Genomic DNA, 22,338 nt, shown 5'->3' on the forward strand with positions numbered 1-22,338 from the left:
ACTGTTCAAAAGTTATAAGCGAAAATGTGAATTTTTGGTATGTCACGACCCATAGGTGGCGCTATTCCCAACTTTGGCATGGACCCTCAGATCATGGTGTTGATGATGCGTACCAAGTTTCGTTTCGATTGATCAAAGTTTGGCGAGATACAGCCTCTGAACCAATTTTGGGTCGACCTCGTTAAGTTCACAACATCATAACTTTTGAACAAACATGAATAAAAAAAAATCTGTTCAGTCATTTCTGTGCGGCTCAGTCCAAAGATCATCTGAGCCAATTTTCAGAAGAATTGGATCAATTTTGAAGGAGTAGTAGCGAAAAGACAGAATACTGTACTTTTCAAAATGGCCGCTACTGTAATGGGTGGAGTCTTAATGTAAGCTATTGAATGTGTTCATCACGAAGAGCTTAATCAGGTGTACTAAGTTTCATTTTTCTAGAATTAGGGGTTTGTGAGTTAATTTTCGTAAGTGACTTGCTACACATTGAATTTGTATAGAATCTTCAGAGCTATGGCCTTTTGATTTACACAGATTCTGAAGCTCCATAATTCAAGTGACTCAACTCAAAATTAAGATTTTGTATATAGATATGTACTATTTAATAAGCTTAGATGAGATGATACTTTGAAAAGCACAACATCTGGAAAAGAAGCAACTTCAGCATCATTTCTTGCCACAGCAAATATGCTGGTCTGGACATGTGTGACACGGATTCAAACCCACGACCCAACGGTTCACGAAACAGCGGCTTAGCAGAGCGCGCCACTCAGTTGACGCACTTTTACTGGGCTGCAGAGGAAAGGTTTAGATGTGAGAATGATCTCCCCAATATAGTGCTTTAGCATTTTAACCAGCGTAATATGCAAAGTTAATTTAATTGTAACGCAGCTTATGGTTAACTTGATAGCTGAAGAGTCGCATTAAATAGTATGGTAACTGGTTAGCCTGTAACTTATTAGCATGATAAGCTACGAGCAAAAGGCGACAAACACGGGCACAGTCAACTTTCCAGAGGAATTTCTTGGGAACGGTAGTGAATATCAAAAATCTGTTCAGTCATTTCTGTGCTGCTCAGTCCAAAGATCATCTGAGCCAAGTTTGGGAAGAATTGGACAGATTTTGAAGGAGGAGTAGCAATAAAACTGTTTTTCATTTAATTCAATATGGCTGATACGTACATTAATGGAAAATGACAAATGAGACATCGTCAGAATCGGCATGACCCAAGGAATCCATAGACATAAATATTATATTTTTCTGACTGACTGTTCAAAAGTTATAAGCGAAAATGTGAATTTTGGTATGTCACGACCCATAGGTGGCGCTATTCCCAACTTTGGCATGGACCCTCAGATCATGGTGTTGATGATGCGTACCAAGTTTCGTTTCGATTGATCAAAGTTTGGCGAGATACAGCCTCTGAACCAATTTCGGTCGACCTCGTTAAGTTCACAACATCATAACTTTTGAACAAACATGAATAAAAAATCTGTTCAGTCATTTCTGTGCGGCTCAGTCCAAAGATCATCTGAGCCAATTTTGGGAAGAATTGGATCAATTTTGAAGGAGGAGTAGCGAAAAGACAGAATACTGTACTTTTCAAAATGGCCGCTACTGTAATGGGTGGAGTCTTAATGTAAGCTATTGAATGTGTTCAGCACGAAGAGCTTAATCAGGTGTACTAAGTTTCATTTTTCTAGAATTAGGGGTTTGTGAGTTATTACCATTTCAATGTTTAATTTTTGAACTGGTGGTGGCGCTATAGAGTTGGTTCTAGAGACCCCAAAGTTGGTCAGATCACTAGTCATGGCCATCTCTACAACTGTGCCAATTTTCATCATTTTCCTATTTTCCCTTCATAGGGCTGCCATAGACTGCCATTGGACGAAAATAATAATAATAAATATAGCTGCTAGCAGCGATTACCGGGGCCAAGCCCGTTTGGGCTGTTTTTGGCCTGTTTGAAAGTTGGGACTTTATTCGGATGTTTTTAAACGTTGCGCACGGTTTCCACGGTTAAACACCCCTTATGAAAATTAACCATGTTTTTTTGTTTGTTTTTGTAGTAACCATGGTTTAACTATGGTTTTGTAGTAAAACCATAGCAACTACGAAATTAATCATGGTTTTACTGCAGTAATCATGATTTATCTATAGTTTTGGTAGAAAACCATAATTGCAAAATGAACTATGGTTTATATAACTGTAGTAAAACCATGGTATCAGAACCATGGTTTGCACCAAAAAACCACGGTTACTACAGTCATGGTTAACTACAGTTTTACTATAGTAAAACCATGGTTAATTTTCGTAGTGACTTGCTACACATTGAATTTGTATAGAATCTTCAGAGCTATGGCCTTTTGATTTACACAGATTCTGAAGCTCCATAATTCAAGTGACTCAACTCAAAATTAAGATTTTGTATATAGATATGTACTATTTAATAAGCTTAGATGAGATGATACTTTGAAAAGCACAACATCTGGAAAAGAAGCAACTTCAGCATCATTTCTTGCCACAGCAAATATGCTGGTCTGGACATGTGTGACACCGGATTCAAACCCACGACCCAACGGTTCACGAAACAGCGGCTTAGCAGAGCGCGCCACTCAGTTGACGCACTTTTACTGGGCTGCAGAGGAAAGGTTTAGATGTGAGAATGATCTCCCCAATATAGTGCTTTAGCATTTTAACCAGCGTAATATGCAAAGTTAATTTAATTGTAACGCAGCTTATGGTTAACTTGATAGCTGAAGAGTCGCATTAAATAGTATGGTAACTGGTTAGCCTGTAACTTATTAGCATGATAAGCTTACGAGCAAAAGACGACAAACACGGGCACAGTCAACTTTCCAGAGGAATTTCTCGGGAACGGTAGTGAATATCAAAAATCTGTTCAGTCATTTCTGTGCAGCTCAGTCCAAAGATCATCTGAGCCAAGTTTGGGAAGAATTGGACAGATTTTGAAGGAGGAGTAGCAATAAAACTGTTTTTCATTTAATTCAATATGGCTGATACGTACATTAATGGAAAATGACAAATGAGACAACGTCAGAATCGGCATGACCCAAGGAATCCATAGACATAAATATTATATTTTTCTGACTGACTGTTCAAAAGTTATAAGCGAAAATGTGAATTTTTGGTATGTCACGACCCATAGGTGGCGCTATTCCCAACTTTGGCATGGACCCTCAGATCATGGTGTTGATGATGCGTACCAAGTTTCGTTTGGATTGATCAAAGTTTGGCGAGATACAGCCTCTGAACCAATTTTGGGTCGACCTCGTTAAGTTCACAACATCATAACTTTTGAACAAACATGAATAAAAAATCTGTTCAGTCATTTCTGTGCGGCTCAGTCCAAAGATCATCTGAGCCAATTTTGGGAAGAATTGGATCAATTTTGAAGGAGGAGTAGCGAAAAGACAGAATACTGTACTTTTCAAAATGGCCGCTACTGTAATGGGTGGAGTCTTAATGTAAGCTATTGAATGTGTTCATCACGAAGAGCTTAATCAGGTGTACTAAGTTTCATTTTTCTAGAATTAGGGTTTGTGAGTTATTACCATTTCAATGTTGAATTTTTGAACTGGTGGTGGCGCTATAGAGTTGGTTCTAGAGACCCCAAAGTTGGTCAGATCACTAGTCATGGCCATCTCTACAACTGTGCCTATTTTCATCATTTTCCTATTTTCCCTTCATAGGGCTGCCATAGACTGCCATTGGACGAAAATAATAATAATAATAATAATAAAGAAAACATACGATTTCAATAGGGGCTACAGCCCATTCTGGGCTTGGCCCCTAATAATAATAATAATAATAATAATAATAATAATAATAATAATAAAACATACGATTTCAATAGGGGCTACAGCCCATTCTGGGCTTGGCCCCTAATTAAAAGAACCAAAGACTTAAACTACTTCAGTCTGTGTGCATTGAATTTATTTAATACACGACTTTCACAATTTGAGTTGAATTACTGAAATAAATTAACTTTTCCACAACATTCTAATTTATTGAGATGCACCTGTATGCTATGCATTCAATAATTTTTCTATGTCATTACCCCTGTTATTTTAATTTTAAAGTCTTTTCACAAAATGAACCCTCCAAAACAAGCATCACACACTGATCTGATGTCCACATGAAAAGCATTGCTGATAGTCTCTCACTAAAGTGCAATTTTATGAGTTTGCTAGATATCAACATCGTGGGAAGACTTAGTAACTCAGTACTTTCAATGCAACATTTTTCTCAGTTTTACTTCAGTTCTACTGAAGAAAGTTTTTATGTTTTTATTGAACACATCCTATTAAACATTCACAGTGCTGCAGAAAAAGTAAGTGAACTCTGTGATTGCCATCTCGTTACCTGGATGGCCAACAACCTTTTTTTGTGATTTCATTAGTCATGACTTTTTTGCTCTGAGCAGTAAAACTGCCCACTGAGCCTCAAAGAAGGCTAGACCTGGGTAAATTAACTCATTTAATAAAATTATACAAAAGAGTGGAGTAAAAATTAAAAAAAAAAAAAAAAACAACACACACACAAATGCAAAACTGCCAATTAACTTTTGATAGGCAAAATGACAAACTGAATTACTGAATTTTCTGGGTTTCTGGGTTGAGTCATGTGAAAGGGCCTATTTTGTAAACAGGAATGTTAGTGCACATTTTATAATTTTATTAAGGCTAAACATAACATTGACCTGCATTCACACGTCCATCTTTATTGATGTTATTTTTTTTCATGCTTTACATACAGAACACAGAAAGAGATATTGTCTTGCTCTTCACACACTCAGATGGAATGCATCCTAAAAATGTCCTGATGGCTGTTAAAGAGGCTAAAATCAAGTTTCTTCTGTAGCCAAAGTGGAGACATGCTGCACCGTCTGTGAGGAGAACTCTCATTAGGATGCTGGTGGATCAGAGATTTCCTGGGGCAGTGTGATGAGAAATTATTACTGTATGAACATGTCAAAGGAGCAAAAATTATTTCTTTGGATAAAAATCATCTGCTAAATAACTTCTAAACTGTATTGGCTGTTTAGAGACTGTGAATTTTATTAAGCACTGCCACCTAGTGGCCATATAAGAAACTGTAGAGTACATTTCTTCAGTTCATCATTTATGTCAATTTTGGGCTTCACGTTGAAGTTAATTTCTCTTTGAAATGTTTATCTGTGAAATACTACAGTGACTCCATTAGGACATCAACATGTGTCAACATACCATGTTGACAATCAGCATGACAAGCAGACGTGTTGTATGGGGATTCTCATGGGTGTAATGCTTTTTCTATTGCCCTACACCAACCCTACCCCTCACAGAAAACTATAGGCATTTTACATTCTCAAAAAAACTCATTCTGTATGATTTATAAGCCTGTTTCCTCAGATATACTGGTTGCTGGACTGTCGATACATATGCACAGACTGAATCATATATGCTATTATTCTTTATGCTGCTACTTGTGAGCAATGTTACATCAAATGTTACATTGAACCATACACTCCTCACACATTATGTGTAGTTCTTGTATTATTCAGTATATATTTAGTTAATAATTGTCTTATATGGTGATATGTTATTTTTTTCTGTCATGGTGTGTATTATGTTAGTTGTTGTTGTCTTGTTTCGTTCTGGATATGTTGCTGTTTTATTTATGTCTGCACTATTATGCACATTGAGCATTGGGCTCAGAGAAATGCAATTTTGTTCTGCTGTACACTTCGCTGTATGACTAGAATGACAATAAATGTATTTAAACTTTGAACTTGGATTGACAACAGCAGGTGCAGGTGTGTTTTGGATGGTTTCAGAGTTTTTCTTCCTTCTTATAGGAGCTTTCCTAGATTTAGGAGAAAGATATACTTTTAGTGATAAAATTAAGAGTAACATTCACTAAGTTCTAAGAGTTGCTCGTACATTTCCACGTTAGGAGCAGAAAAGGTTTTATTATTTTATTATTATTATCTTTTTTTATGGCCCATGTTGTACTTTGACCTTTTTCAGCACTACCCATGTGATCAGAAACTCTTTTACAACACTTACCTTTCTGTCATAACTCTGTTCTCGCTTGAGAAAAGAGAAAGGAATCAGCAATCAGTCAAGAACGAAGAAAAACACTTTCAACACAGATTTATGAGATCGGAAGTTTGTTTCTATCATTTTTGAAACGGTCGTACAGAAGCTCAGAGTAAAGTTCAGACTGCTGGAGCTCAAACAGTGAAAATGGCTTCACTACATGTGTCTGCAGAAGAGCTTTCTTGTCCCGTGTGCTGTGAAATCTTCAAGGCTCCTGTTCTTCTGTCATGTAGTCACAGTTTCTGTAAAGAGTGTCTTCATCAGTTCTGGAGAACTAAAGATACTCAGGAGTGTCCTGTCTGCAGGAGAAGATCCTCAAAACTCGAACCTTCAGTTAATCTTGTGCTACAAAACCTGTGTGAGTTGTTCCTGAAGCAGAGAAATGAGAGTCGTTCATTAAGATCTGAGAAGATCTGCAGTTTACACGGTGAGAAACTCAAACTCTTCTGTCTGGAGGACAAACAGCCGGTGTGTGTGGAGTGTGTTACTTCACAACAACACATCAATCACACATTCAGACCCATCAGTGAAGCTGGGCCATCCTATAAGGTAAGACAGATTCATTTCAGAGGAATAAAGCTTTTCATAAACATGCATATTTCCAACCCGTTCTCACTCCCAACTCGTCACATATTGAAGCTTGGGCTGGATCACTTGGCATCGCTTTTTGACGCTCAAGGTACCTCTTGGCGTCATTTTTCGACTTGCAGGGTCCTCCGTTGCTTTAAATAAGAAACCCTTAGCGTCAATATGCGACGCCATACTAGGAATTTTATCGTCATAATTAAATTATATTTATATTACATATACTGACGTCTAGGGGCACTTTTGGCATCTTCATAGTGACACGAAAGGCGTTTGACCATGCTTCAGTTTTTGACGCCTTGGGAGTGAGAATGGGTTGAAATTTCTCAGTATTATTTTTAGTGCTGGGCATAGATTAATCTAGATTAATCTCATCCAAAATAAAAGTTTTTGTTTATATAATATATCTGTGTGTACTGTGAATATTTATTATGTGTATATAAAGACACACACATACAGTATATATTTTGAAAATATTTACATGTATTTACATGTATATATTTATATTAATATAATTTATATGATATATAAATACATTTAATATATAAACATAACACATTTTTCTTAAATATATACATACATGGGTGTGTATTCATATATACATAATAAATATACACAATACACACACATATATTATGTAGACAAAAACTTTTATTTTGGATGAGATTAATCTAGATTAATCTATGCCCAGCACTAATTATTTTGCTTATATATGTAATTTAATTATGAACATATTACACAAATCTCTGATGTCTTAGATTTTTTATTTAAATTCTAGGGGGAGCTCTATACACCACTGAAGTCCTCACAAGAGAAACTTAAACACACAGAAAGCATTAAAGGAAAGTTTGAGAAAACAGGACAACACATCAAGGTGGGATTTGATTCTTTTGACATATTCACAAATTTAGTTAGATTTGTCTGATCTGATAATCCCATCAGCTAGTGCTCACCTTCCGCATTTTCACTTCAGCAAATTAACTCGGGTGAAAGCAGACAATGTGATTAATATTCATGAGCCCAACCACCTGTTAGCATGAGCTACTGACATTATACAGTATATATCTACCTGAGCCCAGATCTTACAACTCCGAAAATGTCGAAATTGAACAGGCAAAAATGTATAAATAAATTGCATAATTGAGGTTTATCCAACTACATTCAGTGACACAGTAGTATTTCTAAAAATGTTGTTTTATATACAGAACAAAAATGATCTCATCAAGAAAAGCATCTTATTTAAAGATGGAAATCCTGCTCGATATCGTCTGCAGACAAGGACAGACAATTTGCATCAATCTGAACCATACAGAAAAATGACCTTTGGTGAAAGAGACAAAAACAAACCCCATAAAAGCATTCTGATGGTGGGAGAAACAGGAACAGGAAAAACAACCCTGATCAATGTGATGATCAACTACATGTTGGGTGTTCAGAGAGAAGACAAGGTTTGGTTTGAGATCACAGATGATCAGAGCGACCGAACATCAGTTCACAGTCAGACCTCCAGCGTCACTGTTTATGGGTTTTATCTACAAGAGAGTCCAATCCATTTAACAATCATCGACACACCAGGATATGGAGACACACGTGGAACTGATCTTGATAAACAGATCGCTGTGACTTTTAAAAGCTTAAGTGACTCTGCAGAAGGGATTCATGAAATAGATGCAGTGTGTCTGGTGATTAATGCAACACAAAACCAACTCTCTGACAGACAAATCTACATATTTGATGCTGTTCAGTCTTTATTTGGAAGAGATTTTGCTGAAAACATTGTCTTGCTCTTCACACACTCAACTGGATTTCCACTTAAAAATGCCCTGACGGCTGTTAAAGAGGCTAAACTCAAGTGTGCAGTGAATGACAAGAATCAGCCAGTGTTTTTCCTGTTTAACAACTGCCAGTCAGACGCTGCTGATGAACAATATGAAATGATACAGGAACAATTGGATCGCAGTTTTATGGAACAATTCTTCGAGTTTCTTGACACAATAAAACCAAAATCCTTGCAGATGACTCGAGATGTGTTGCAGAAACGAAGCCAGTTGGAGGCAAATATCTACAATCTACAATCATGTGTTCAAGAGATGGAACAAAAGCAAAATGAGCTGAAACAAACTCAAGAAGCTCTGGAGCAGAACAAGAAAGATGTCAAAGAAAATAAAAACTTTGAGTATGAAGTTGAAGTGCCCTACAAAGAAAGGGTTGATATTAATCATGCTATAGCCAGTGTGGCGATGTGCTGCACCGTCTGTGAGGAGAACTGTCATTATCCAGGATGCTGGTGGATCAGCGGTCTCTCATTGTGTGAAGTGATGAAAGATGACCACTGTACAGTGTGCACTAATAAGTGCCACTACAGCAAACACATCAAATCAGAAAAATATATATAGCAAAGACAAAGAAGGAGAAGCGGACATATGAAGATTTAAAGAAGAAATATGATGGTAAGATTAGGGACGGTGAGTCTTTGGTCAAGAAGCTGGAAGAAGAACTGCAAGAATTAGAGAAAAGAAAACAAAGCTTTTGAATGAATCTTTCGACTGTGTGAAAACTCTGCAGAAGATCGCTCTTAACACTGATTCACTGTTCACACTTCAGCACATTGATTTTCTGATTGAGAAGCTGAAGGAAACTAATGAACCTGAAAAGGCCAAAACACTGGAAAACATCAAGAAGAGAGCAGGAGAAGAAAAACAAGGAGCAATTGGATACTTTACAAGAATTAAAAAAAAATAAACAAGTCATGTCTTAGCAACTCAAACCCTGCTGACACTGAAAACAGGATCCTGAAACTGTTTCTGCTTCTTTCAAAAACATGTCCTTAATATGATGTAAGCTATATCAGATTTGAACTGTATTTCCTCACACTTGTATTTTTTCTCATTTTTCTAGTTGCTTTGGATAAATAGCATCTGCTAAATTAACTGATGTTAAATACTATGGTGATTACTGTAGTATTTGTCCTGGAATACATCACAATCATCTAATCGGATTATACAGTAAAATCAATACAAAATATTGAAATGTATCATAAAATTATGTGTGTCACTAAGCAGCTGTTTAGGGACGTTATAGATTTCTATTATTTCTAGAATATTCCTGTACAGCATTTCTTTATCAGAATCAAACTCGTCTAATCTTGACCCCGGTGTGTGTTGTGTGTCGGTCCGTATCAGTATGTGAATCATCCCGTCCCTCTTTGTCCGTCTCTTAAAATAACCCACAGCAGCTGAAACAAAACCTGAGAGACTGGAACAGTTAATGCTGATGACTGAACTCACACAACTGAAGAAAACATGAAAACAAATATAATATACATTATATGAGGGCACAACAAGACCCAGTTCATACAGCCGTTCAGATTTCACAGTTAAAGTTGACTTGTGTCAAACTAATAATAGCTATAATATGCCTGATCACGAGTGGCAAAAGCCTGTTTTCCCAGCAGAAGATCACCAGTGACGAGGAAACTGTCTGTAGTCCTGGACCAGGTCTGGTTTCGTAGATCCTGCATGGTGTGTTTTTGTGGGTCTGACAGTCATTCTCTGGGAATAAAGTGTCAAAGTCTTGGCATCCCAACCATGCAGTTTAAATTAGGCTTCATTTAATCTTTTCCTTCACAAACAGTCCCGCTTAACAAAAAAGTTATGCTGAGTTTAACAGAGTGTCTTTATTTCATGTGGCATTGTGGAAATGATGTTTCTCTGTGCGACTCAAAGTCACCTGAGTCCGTATCTTCATTAAAAGCAGCTCTTCATCATGTTGTGTGTGAAGATCTTCTGTAGGTTTGGAAACTCCTCACATGTGTTACTCATCTGTATCTGTGAGAAAAAACACACGACACAAAAGGGAAACAGAAAGTGGATGTTAATGAAGCCACAGGCTCATGTGAATATGAGTTTACATGAGACACACGTCTATATAAAACACTAGACAACATCAGCACAGGAAAGTGTCTGTCATTAACATCATCTAAATAAAACAATATTTACATTAGGACAATTAAACACTAACTGCTAAATGTTCATATATCTGTGTTTACCGTTTATAAATAGCTTGTCCAGTTCACAAATAATGAGCTTAATGACAAAACAACAAACTACAGAACAAATAACACAAAAATAGACTTACAAATGTCAACAAATAACTAAAATAAAGCAAAAATTATTATTATTTTTTTCTCTGAAGGGGAATTATTTGTCTCATAAACAGCAGTGATTCTCAACCAGAAATATGCAAACTGTTTCCAGGGATAATTTTTGCTTGTTTTGCTTTGTTAAATATTTCAAACATAAATATACATATTCTTAAACAAACAAACAAATATATATATATATATATATATATATATATATATATATATATATATATATATATATATATATTGCTTTATAATGCTTTAAAATAAAAATATTAGGGATTTATTATCATTATTAAAACAAAAACATTTTGCTTTTGTAAACAGTGGTTTAACTCCTTGATCTTGAAATGGCTTTGTTAAATCTATAAAACATGAATTTTAATAAATAAATAAAACATGTTTAAATAAATAAATAATACTATAAAATTAGGGATTTGTTTACGTTATTCAAATAATATTTATCTTTTGTAAACAGTGGTTTAACTATTAATTTCTTGAATTCCTTGATCCTGAAATGGCTTTATCTATAAAACATAAATTATTATTATATTTAAATAAATAAACAAATAAAATAAATTCATTAAAATAAAATAAATAATGTTTTGGAACAAAAATAATAGGGAGCTATTAACATTAAAAAAGATTTAAAATGAGGGATTTGTTTACATTATTCAAATAATATTTTTCTTTTTGTAAACAACTGGTTTAACTATTAATTTCTTGAATTCCTTGATCCTGAAATGGCTTTATCTATAAAACATAAATTATTATTATTATTATATTTAAATAAATAAATAAATTAATTAATTTAAATAAAATAAATAATGCTTTAGAACAAAAATAATAGGGAGTTATTAACATTTCTTAATTTCCTTAAATGTGAAATAGCACAATTCAACTTTTTTAAAACTTAACCATTAAAGGGAATACTTCTAGTTAGGCTTCATTGATGGAACTTTAAGCACATCAGACAAAAACTCTGAGCTATATCTCATGGATCTGTTGTTTATATGAAGCCCCGTGCATCTCTCAGCCAATGAGCGCCACGCGTTCTGCACACACATTCACGCCTCGGTGCGCGCGCGCTCACAAACTGTCAGATTAGCGGCGATGAATCACGGGCGTAAACCGTCTGATCCGTGAAGTTCATCAGACACCGGACAGCTCCGACCCACGGACGACTAACATGAGCGAGAGGTTTCTGGTCGTGCCGGTGGCGCAAGCCGACGAGAGCGCGTTTGGAGACGCAACGGACGGAGACTCGGTGTTTGACGCCGGTGCCGGTGAGGAGCGGCGGGGATCGGTGCCCATCCTCCAGTACAGCAGAGAACCCAACAAATACGGTGAGACGACTTCAGTCCATACGGTCAGAAAGTGTCGCTCTGAACGCTCGTGTTATCATTAACGCAGAGCCGTTATGTTGATAATAACAGGAGCGTCTCGCGCGTCAGAACTCAGTCAGTAGTTTGGCGCGTCGCGTCGCGTCGCTCGTGTAAGGTACAGTGTAAACAACCTGGAAGAAAGTGAAGCGAAACTTCATAGTCGTTTCTACGTTAATAAATGAAGTTACATACAAACTAACCTTTGCAGAAATATCTGTGTGTTTTAATTGTTTAATTAGTACGTTCACTGAAGAGTTTCGCACATTATATGGATTATTGTTTATGGACGGTTTGTTTTCACGCAGATTTCTCTCAGGAGGTTTAATGTAATTCTCTCACGGCCGTTATCCAGTTAACATTTTATGGTTTCTGAAACGTTATGAAAACGTTAAGATTGGGAGCGTTAGGAGATGTTTCTTTAGTCAAACAGTAAGTTAACTGAAAACTAACGTTAGCAGAACGTTGTGTTAGCGGCTAGTTTATGCTATTTAGTTAAATGCTGAACATTCAGTAGCACGTGTTTATTGAAATGTCTGACAGGAGTAAAATGACTGAGTGTTTAAGACGAAATACGAACTGAGGTGTTTAGTTCAGTACCTGTTTGTTTATTTTAACTTCTAGTTTAACATTAATTCAACATTTAGCTTTATGCAATTTATTCTAATTAGTAGAATATCCAGGAAATATCACAGTCCTGTTTAATCTAAAATGTTGTAATGTGGTTTTAGGCTGATGATAAACAGGGCAACTTTTTGAGCAATTTTGCCGGGAACTTTTTTTGAGCAATGCTGCTTGGGCACTTTTCCATTAAGAATGGGTAACAAATTTCTATCTGTAAGATTTCTACATGGTTGACAGCATTGCTCAAAAAGTTGCCCAGTGTATCACCAGCCTCAAAGTATTCTTTCCCTTACAAAAATTACCATGGTAATCATAGTTGAAGCTACAGTAAAATTGGTAACTTATTACCAATGTCCTTAAAATTCAGAAATTAATATATATTTTTTATATTATATGTAACAAAATGCAAATTGATTTTATTTTTGTGCTGACCATGTTTTTTTTTTAACTTATAAGGCATATTTGACACTGTGTATTTTGCAGTGTATTTATATTTTTAATCTTTTGTGTATTTGCATTAAATGCTGCTGTTTGATTGCATTTACTTTATAATAGAAATAGTACAGGTTTGCTGGGGAAATTGTGCAGTAAAATATGCTTAAGTTTAGATCCTTATATTAAGAAAAATGTACATTTGCTTAGTCTTTATTAATCTTATTTGTACTTTTTTTTTTTTTTTTTTTTTTAGTCCTGTCTGAAACGTGATGTGATAGCGTTTTAGGAAACATGAGGCCGTTTTGGTTTTACATGACTGCCTAATTTCAGGGGCTTGTCTAGACGTGTCTTGGGACACTTTTCGTGCTCAGCTGTCTTCATTAATTACCATGACACATCTGTTTGTTTCCCAGCTTAGAGATCTAGCAACCTACATCTGAAAATACTAACCAAACAATGATTTACGTGAGTGATTCTGGCATTTTATAGTGTCTCTTTGCTCTTTCATATATTTAATGAGGTTCACGTCGATTTAAGGAAGGAAATATATAACCAACTGCATTAATGTAAATGCATTTTTGGGTCTCTCTGTCTGGTGTCGGTCTTTATCTTAAATAGATATGAAAGCTTATAATTGACCCTTCATTAAATTTAGGCCTCTTAAAACCAAAGTGCCTTTGATTATCTACTTAAGCACCAGTCACACAGTCTATGAAGAAGTTTAAAGAAGTGTGATTGTGAGAGCTGATCTTCTGCTGAAGGTCTGAAGCCCTTAAGAAGGTCCAGGTTATCTGGAGACAGCACTTACTTGAGGTGCAGTGATTAAATATAGGCTACTACAAAATCGAAGTTCAACATCTTGTTTCAAAAGTTTTGCTTGGTGTTAATCATATAAAGACAATGTTAGTAAAGGGCACTTTTGGTGATGTGCTTTCCAAAGCTTCCCAACGCATTGAGCTGATTCTAAGAGCAGATCAGACCTACAGACACATTAGTGACACATGAGTTTCATTTGTTGGCGTGTGAAGTGCCTTGCCTTTGGAGAAGTGCAAATGGGAGTCATCTTCCAGATGGTTGGGCTGGGGAGCGTTGGATTGGGTTACACAATCATTATAGGACTCAGGCACATCTTTATTCATATATGTGGTGATGCTCTCAGACTTTACTCCCAGACCTAGAGCAACGCTGAGCAAGTTGCTCCTAAACATGAAGCAATGCTGAGGTCTCTCAGACCCTGAATAATACCAGATAAGGCTGCATATCCAAACCCAACCCTATGCTGAGACCTTGTACCAAATAATGCAGGCCAATGATGTTGGGATTTCATTAGAAGCATATTGCAGCTTGTTGCCCACCATAACAATTACAAACTTACATGCAACCAAAAAATAAATCCCTTTGTCTAGGAAATTAAAGAGATATTCCAGGTTAAATACAAACTGGAATATTGTTCATTACCACAGACTATAATATGGACTCCCATAATTTGTGAAAATAAAAGACGTTGATGCATATTGAATGCAAAAGTCTTGAATGTAAATCTATAGGGCGATCATCCAACTTGAGCTATAAGTTTGGTGAAAAATTAATTAAAAGCTAGTTTTTATCATTTGTAGAAGCTGATGTTGTTTCAGGCCTAATTTTTTTTCATTTGATGTTGATAAAATGAAGAATTTCTATTTATTTATTATAAAAGTTTATTATTATATGCATAAAGTCAAAGAAACTGCAAAAGTACCTATTTTTGAACAATTTACATTTGGCATTAAGACATATTTAGAAATATCTAAGTAAAAGCTTAAAAGCAACACAAACTATCTGTATTTTATCTGTTTTATTCCTTTTTTTTAATATACCCCTCACATGATGTAATCTTGTATGTACAATATATTTGGTCCTTAGTTAAAGAAAAAAATAATTCCATTCAAAAGAGCAGTAAAACAAAATGAAAGTAGTATTTATGGTTTCATAGGCCATATGATACTGGATGCTTAGTAAACATCACATGATATTTTTGCAAACACACAATGCTGAGTTAACAGATTTCTACAGCGAAGTTCTTGAAAGTCAAGTGCAAAAAATTAAATAATTTAACAACACTGCGTCGTTAGCGTTGGTATTGTATCAGACACCTGCACTTAACATTATATGAAAATCAAGCTCAAATGGAGTTAATAATGTTTTTGACCAGAGAATGACGGAGATGGAGTGTTTTGTCTGTCGTTAGAACGGCTGTAACTGTTATGCAGTGCATAAGTGCATTAAGTGCATTATGCTTTCATCAACTTTTACAGGTTATATAACTTTGATTGTAGCTATATGGGCGCTTAGTTTTTTCTTGTTGTTTAATACACTTGGCCAAAATCTCAAATTAAGCGCTTATGCACATAATGCACAGGATATTTAAAACGTATATAGACAGCAAATAACTAATTCTTCTCCACTCTTCAAACACACAAAAACATTATCCTTTACTGACATAGTGTTTGAGTAAAGAAAACGCTGTACTATTCAAACACCAATTATTTATTCACCCTTGCATTGCGAAAAGCAGAGATCTCATCTTCTCCAGGCTGTGCGCGGCGCGTCAATCTGAACGGAGGCGGGGTGAAGTTACGAGGTCTCGCTGAGAGCTCGATGATCCAATGGCGTTACGAAGTTTTACTGACAAGTTATTTTAATGCTTATCATTGGTTTACTATTTTTAAAACTCTCTGATTTAAAATAATAAAAACGAATTATAAGCGACTCAAGTTTGGATAATTTTTCACAGCACCTGACTGGGCTAGGGTATGGCAACTGCCATACATTGCCATACGCAAACGCCGCCCCTGCTCCCACACCTTGGATGACTTGGGTCGCACGGATTTCTCTGCCTCCGCCATGTATCTTTCCTCTACCTCCGCTCGTTTTTTTTTTTTTTACTTTTTGTTTTTTATTTATGAGGCGCCAAACTCTGCTAGCATCCGTGCGCGAGAGAGACCGAGTGTGTTCACTCCGCTCCGCGCTCAACTAAAGTTTTTTTTTTTTTTTTTTTTAATAATCAAACGTCTCTGCGTCGCGCGACACAACGAATCGATTATGAAATTCGTTGCCAACGCTTTTAGTAATCGATTTTTATCGATTTAATCGATTCGTTGTTGCAGCCCTACCTGAAAGCTCACAAAAAGTTGGTGATGATGTTAGAATATAGCTGGTAGATCTGAAGGTCTTGGATGAGATGAGAATGTGCAATCAAACACCGTCATTTTCTGCTGTTTAATGGAAGTTTTTGCACCATGTTTTTCCACGTCATGCTGTGTTCTCATCTCAGTGTCTGGAGGTCATGTGTTGGAGGGTGGTCTTTGGTCAGGGTCAGGGCAGATGAAAAAGAGAAGAGGGAATAATTTTTTTAGCACATTTCTCCGTCAGGATACTGTGAACAGCTGACTCGAGCAACCCTGTTCTATTTGTGTTGGCTGTTTGTCTACACAAGTTTCTGTGCCCCAACATTTCCAGTTGCCAAAACAAAGTTTCTTCTCTTCTTCTAACATATAAACACAATGCGTGCCATGCAGTTGGTTTTTGTGCTTCTGGGCAGCAATAATTAGCTTCAGAGTTCAGGAGTCATTTGTAATTTTATCGCTCTAATTGGCATCATAAGATGACAATCATGTGACTTTAGGCTCTTGTTCAGATGGTTGTTTTGTTTATACTTGTTTGGTTTCAAACCCTGTTGAACTGCTTACCTAAGCAGCATTTTAAAGCTTCATGGGATGCTTCAGATGTAAAAATAAAAAAAATCCAAACATAGGAAGCAAATTTATACTGCCTTTTTAACCAGCAGTATTTTTGATGGCTAAACTGTTAAACTTTTTTTTATTTTTTTTTTTATTTTTTTTATTTTTCTTTTAGTAATTTCATTGTGTTTATTTAATTTTTATTGTTTTTTCCTGTTAGTTATATTAGTAATGTTGCGTTGGCAACTAGCTTTTTTTTTTATGGTTTTAGATTTAGTTAACAATAATAACCCTGCTTTTAACATACCTCTTTTAGGCCAAATTCTAAGCCAGCATCACCAAGCACTTGAATACAGAAATCTCAGAATGCTCTGCAGTGAATGCTAATAATATAGATACATTTGATCTAATACTGGAAATATCGCTAAAATGTTTAAAATGTTTGCATATTGTGGAAACCTTGAGTAGAATCTAAATTTATGCAAATGGGCATTTTGAAACAGAGCTACTGTTTTCCTCTTGGAGTGTTTTGTGTTTTTCCACAGCTTTTTTAGACGCACTTTAAGCGCAATCACTGCATGACTCATCTCAGCCGATCTGAGTTGATTTTTCTGTGAGAAGTTACCCAGACTCAAACAGGGTTCCTCTTCCTCTCTGTTCTCACTGTGAGGAGTTTCATTCCCATCAGCCCCATGCTAAAGAACAGTTTGCTCTTGGCTCAGGACTCTTGTTTTTCATGTCATCACGCTCCGTCTCTCAAACATTGCTCAGGTGTTGAAAGTAGCAGGTGGTCTCTTAATGCTAAATAAACTTTGGCAGTCAGAATCAGTTTGGTGTTATATCTGTGTTTGTGGGACATAGGGCACATAAACGTTTAAAGCATTTCACTTTCATGTATGAAATATGCAAAATATATACTTTATTCCACAGAGATGTCAGGTAGACTGTTTTACGCTAATTATTCAATCATGATGCACACATTTGAATATGCGCATATACTAATGAGGTTTATGTGGCAATGGAGGAGAAGAATACAGTGGGGCAAAAAAGTATTTAGTCAGCCACCAATTGTGCAAGTTCTCCCACTTAAAAAGATAAGAGAGGCCTGTAATTCTCATCATATGTATACCTCAACTATGAGAGACGAAATGAGGAAAAAAAATCCAGAAAATCACATTGTAGGATTTTTAAATAATTTATTTGCAAATTATGGTGGAAAATAAGTATTTGGTCAATAACAAAATTTCATCTCAATACTTTGTTATATACCCTTTGTTGACAATGACCGAGGTCAAACGTTTTCTGTAAGTCTTCACAAGGTTTTCACACACTGTTGCTGGTATTTTGGCCCATACCTCCAGAGCAGTAATGTTTTTGGGCTGTCGCTGGGCAACACGGACTTTCAACTCCCTCCAAAGATTTTCGATGGGGTTGAGATCTGGAGACTGGCTGGGCCACTCCAGGACCTTGAAATGTTTCTTACGAAGCCACTCCTTCGTTGCCCGTTGGTCCCAGCTCTCTGCAGGTCATTCACTAGGTCCCCCCGTGTGGTTCTGGGATTTTTGCTCACAGTTCTTGTGATCATTTTGACCCCACGGGGTGAGATCTTGCGTGGAGCCCCAGATCGAGGGAGATTATCAGTGGTCTTGTATGTCTTCCATTTTCTAATAATTGCTCCCACAGTTGATTTCTTCACACCAAGCTGCTTACCTATTGCAGATTCAGTCTTCCCAGCCTGGTGCAGGTCTACAATTGTGTTTCTGGTGTCCTTTGACAGCTCTTTGGTCTTGGCCATGGTGGAGTTTGGAGTTGGACTGTTTGAGGTTGTGGACAGGTGTCTTTTATACTGATAACGAGTTCAAACAGATGCCATTAATACAGGTAACGAGTGGAGGACAGAGGAGCCTCTTAAAGAAGAAGTTACAGGTCTGTGAGAGCCAGAAATCTTGCTTGTTTGTAGGTGACCAAATACTTATTTTACCGAGGAATTTACCAATTAATTCTTTAAAAATCCTACAATGTGATTTTCTGGATTTTTTTTTTCTCATTTTGTCTCTCATAGTTGAGGTATACCTATGATGAAAATTACAGGCCTCTCTCATCTTTTTAAGTGGGAGAACTTGCACAATTGGTGGCTGACTAAATACTTTTTTGCCCCACTGTATTTATCTTTTTCTCACACAAAAACTATCCTATGACTTCAGAAGACTTGAAATATAATATAAATCAAGATGTGCCTATGGACTACGTCTAACCCAGCAAATCAGGGGACATATACAGAAGTTTTTGTCAAAATTATGACCAAACGTTCCTCCAGTAATGTTAATGGAATATTTGTTCACAGTTATCTGGTCTGTAACGTGTATGTTTGCACAAAACCAGTATTTAGACATCAGAACTTTTTTGCTGAAATGTCTTTAGTGGATGTTTGTCTAACAATTTTTAAATGTTTAAATGTCAAAATTACGAACAAACTTCACTTTAATAAAACATTCAATCAAAGTTATCTGGTCTTATTATGTTGACAACACATACAAAAAAACACTGTTTATACATTGTTTCTGGAACTTTTTTCTGAAATGTTTTTTTTTTTTTTTAAACTAGTTTGTTTGTTTCAGAGAACATTCAAATGTTTGCAAAATTCTAAAATGAAACATTGCCTAATATTTTCTGTAACATTTGCATAAACTAAACATTTTTAAAACAAATAAAAACCGGAGAACAGAGAACATTCCAAAATAAACGTTTCATAACTTAATTGGAACGTTAGCACAACGTTCTCGGAACAAATTTTTATTAGCTGAGAATGTACTAGTTTGATAGTCCATAATCAAATAGAAAATGCAGTAGGAACATTTTGCAAAACCCCTTTAGTGTTTTAGAGAAGGAAATTAAGACATAGGATGTTGTAATGACATTGAATAAATGATGACAAAATGTACATATTTTGGTTGAACTTCTAGTTTGGGTTTATCTTTAAATGTGCCCTTTTCTCTAGTTCTAAATGGGACATCAGTCTCTGTGTTAGGAACAGATTGTGAGTCACGTCTGGTGGTCGCTGTCATGTCGGTCTTATAAAGTCGAAGGAGATAAACCTCACAATCATTTAGATAAACTGTGCTGCTGTTTTTGTTGGCCTTGTGTTTGGCCCAAGCTCCCATTTCAAGATCATCTCATGGACACCAGGATAATCTAGAATGCTTTAAATATTTGTCTTCTGCTGCAGAAGAGCAAAAAAAGCCGTCACTTGATCCTGCGGTGTATGACGGACAGCTGAAGGAGAAGCGTGCATCTGCTCTGACATTTGAGATGGGCGGCTCTGCCAGAACGCCTGAGCATCTGTCATCAGCTGCTTACAGTCTCTTCGTTTTAGAGCGAAAACCTCTGCCAGTCTCCACCTGTTGACTGTAACGTGTTGAAAGTCATTTATAGTAATTATTTTATACGTGCTGAATGGAGTAGTGCAGATTCTTCACGTGTCAGAGCCGCAGTGGCGTGACATTTTGAGATCCCTCTGGTTTCCGTTTTTAAGCTCCCTGTAACATTCAAGTCCGTTTTAGAAACAGTGACATGCATTGGATGGGGGGTAAAAATCTGCTGTAATAGACATGCAGTCTGTGTGTGTGAACTAATGCTGTTAGTTACAGTTAGTCTGGGTCAGATTAAACTAGTGAATGACCGATATAGATGCCAGTCTGAGATGTCAGATATACAGTTTACCAACAAAATATGCAATATTTTAAATAATCAAAAGGGTGCTTCTACTAAATACTGAGCAAAGGGTCTGAATACTTAGGACCATGTGATATTTCAGTTTTTCTTTTTTAATCAATCTGCAAAAATGTCAACAATTCTGTGTTTTTCTGTCAATATGGGGTGCTGTGTGTACATCAATGAGGAAAAAAAATGAACTTAAATGATTTTAGCAAATGGCTGCAATATAACAAAGAGTGAAAAATTTAAGGGGGTCTGAATACTTTCCGTACCCACTGTATGTATATGTATGTATATGTGTATATATTAGTGGTGCAACAGTAACAGTAGTATTCAGGTGCAGAAATGTAATCATTAACTGTAAAACAACACAATAATGCTTACTGCATAAGTTCAATACAGATTAATCTTTGTTAAAGCTGTGTTGTTATTTGATAAGCAGACAAGACAGAAGTAGGTATTTCTAGGCTGCTGTCTCATTAAGACTAAATGCATGGACCTAAATACTGACACACATTCGTTTTTTTTGTTAGTCAGCTGTATACGTTAACTTAAGACATGGACATAACCTCATTATGGAAAATGGAGAAAATGGAGCGCGAGTCCTGATTCGATTTCTCCTTCATCTGAATGGTCTGAAATTGCTTGAATGTGTAAATTGGTAAACACGTGCAAATGATAACTTTCAGTCTATACTGGTTGAATTTAACAGTTAATCCACGAATCACGTACGGATCACGGATCATCTACGATCCGTTGCACCACTAGTATATATGTATATTAGGGGTGTGCGATATTGAAAAGAAATGATATCTCGATATTGTTTGGGATTTTTTCGATAACGATAATTAGACAATATTTTGCCGAGTGTGTTATTGTGCTGATATTTGACTACAGTGCACAGCTGCAGTTTTTGATATTCTTCATATTCTGTGTGGTTAGTTCACATCAGTGATAGAAATTAATCTTTTCATACAAGTTTAAATTCATTTTGACCTTTTATGGGCAAGTTTACCTTTTAATAAAGCCATTTTTTTTTCTTCTAAAAGTGTGCATCTTTTGAATAATTTTTTTTACATTTAATCAGTTAATTAGAATAATAAGACATTTAGGCTGTTACCAAACAAATGAAACCAGTATCAACAAAATGAATCTTTGCAGAAGTTGCATGCGAAGTGGCATTTAGATGTATTTACACACTGTTTAATGCAGCTCAAAAGGACATGGAGTGCTTTAACCTGCAGTTACAAATGTAAAATGTTTTTATATCAAATATTATTCAATATTCAAATATCAGTATTCAATGTTTTAAAATGAAAAGATACTTTGAATATAAAATTAAAATTGCCAGTAGGTGGCAGCAAGTCACTGTTAACAAGTGAGTCATTGCGACTGAACCGAATCATTTAAACGATTGATTCATTCAAGAACTAAACAACATTGCCATGTTGCTCAGAGACGCAAAACAGTGCTGTAGCTGTTTGTAATAATTATTTGTTGGCAAAATGGAGCAAAAACAGGCAACATGGTGTCTAAAACGTAAGTTTCTTAATATTAACTTATTGTTTATTGAACTGTTGTATAAAATCAATATCACATTTGTAATCATGCTTATTTTTGAAGAAAAAACG

General features: G+C 36.0%; 1 protein-coding gene across 4 annotated transcripts in view; it reads left to right on the forward strand.

The window, feature by feature from the left end:
* The first annotated feature begins 11,902 nt into the window (after positions 1 to 11,902).
* The window catches only part of slc12a7b (solute carrier family 12 member 7b), a 72,072-nt gene continuing 61,636 nt past the window's right edge, over positions 11,903 to 22,338 (forward strand). For 2 of the 4 annotated variants that reach the window (XM_058766166.1, XM_058766167.1), the window contains exon 1: positions 11,903 to 12,179. In XM_058766166.1, coding sequence (XP_058622149.1) covers positions 12,023 to 12,179 — 157 coding nt within the window. In that variant the 5' untranslated portion in view covers positions 11,903 to 12,022. The remainder of the gene's footprint in view (positions 12,180 to 22,338) is intronic. The other 2 variants (XM_058766162.1, XM_058766164.1) reach the window with 1 other exon arrangement.

This window comes from Onychostoma macrolepis, chromosome 24 (assembly GCF_012432095.1).
Source record: "Onychostoma macrolepis isolate SWU-2019 chromosome 24, ASM1243209v1, whole genome shotgun sequence".
Taxonomy (NCBI): domain Eukaryota; kingdom Metazoa; phylum Chordata; class Actinopteri; order Cypriniformes; family Cyprinidae; genus Onychostoma; species Onychostoma macrolepis.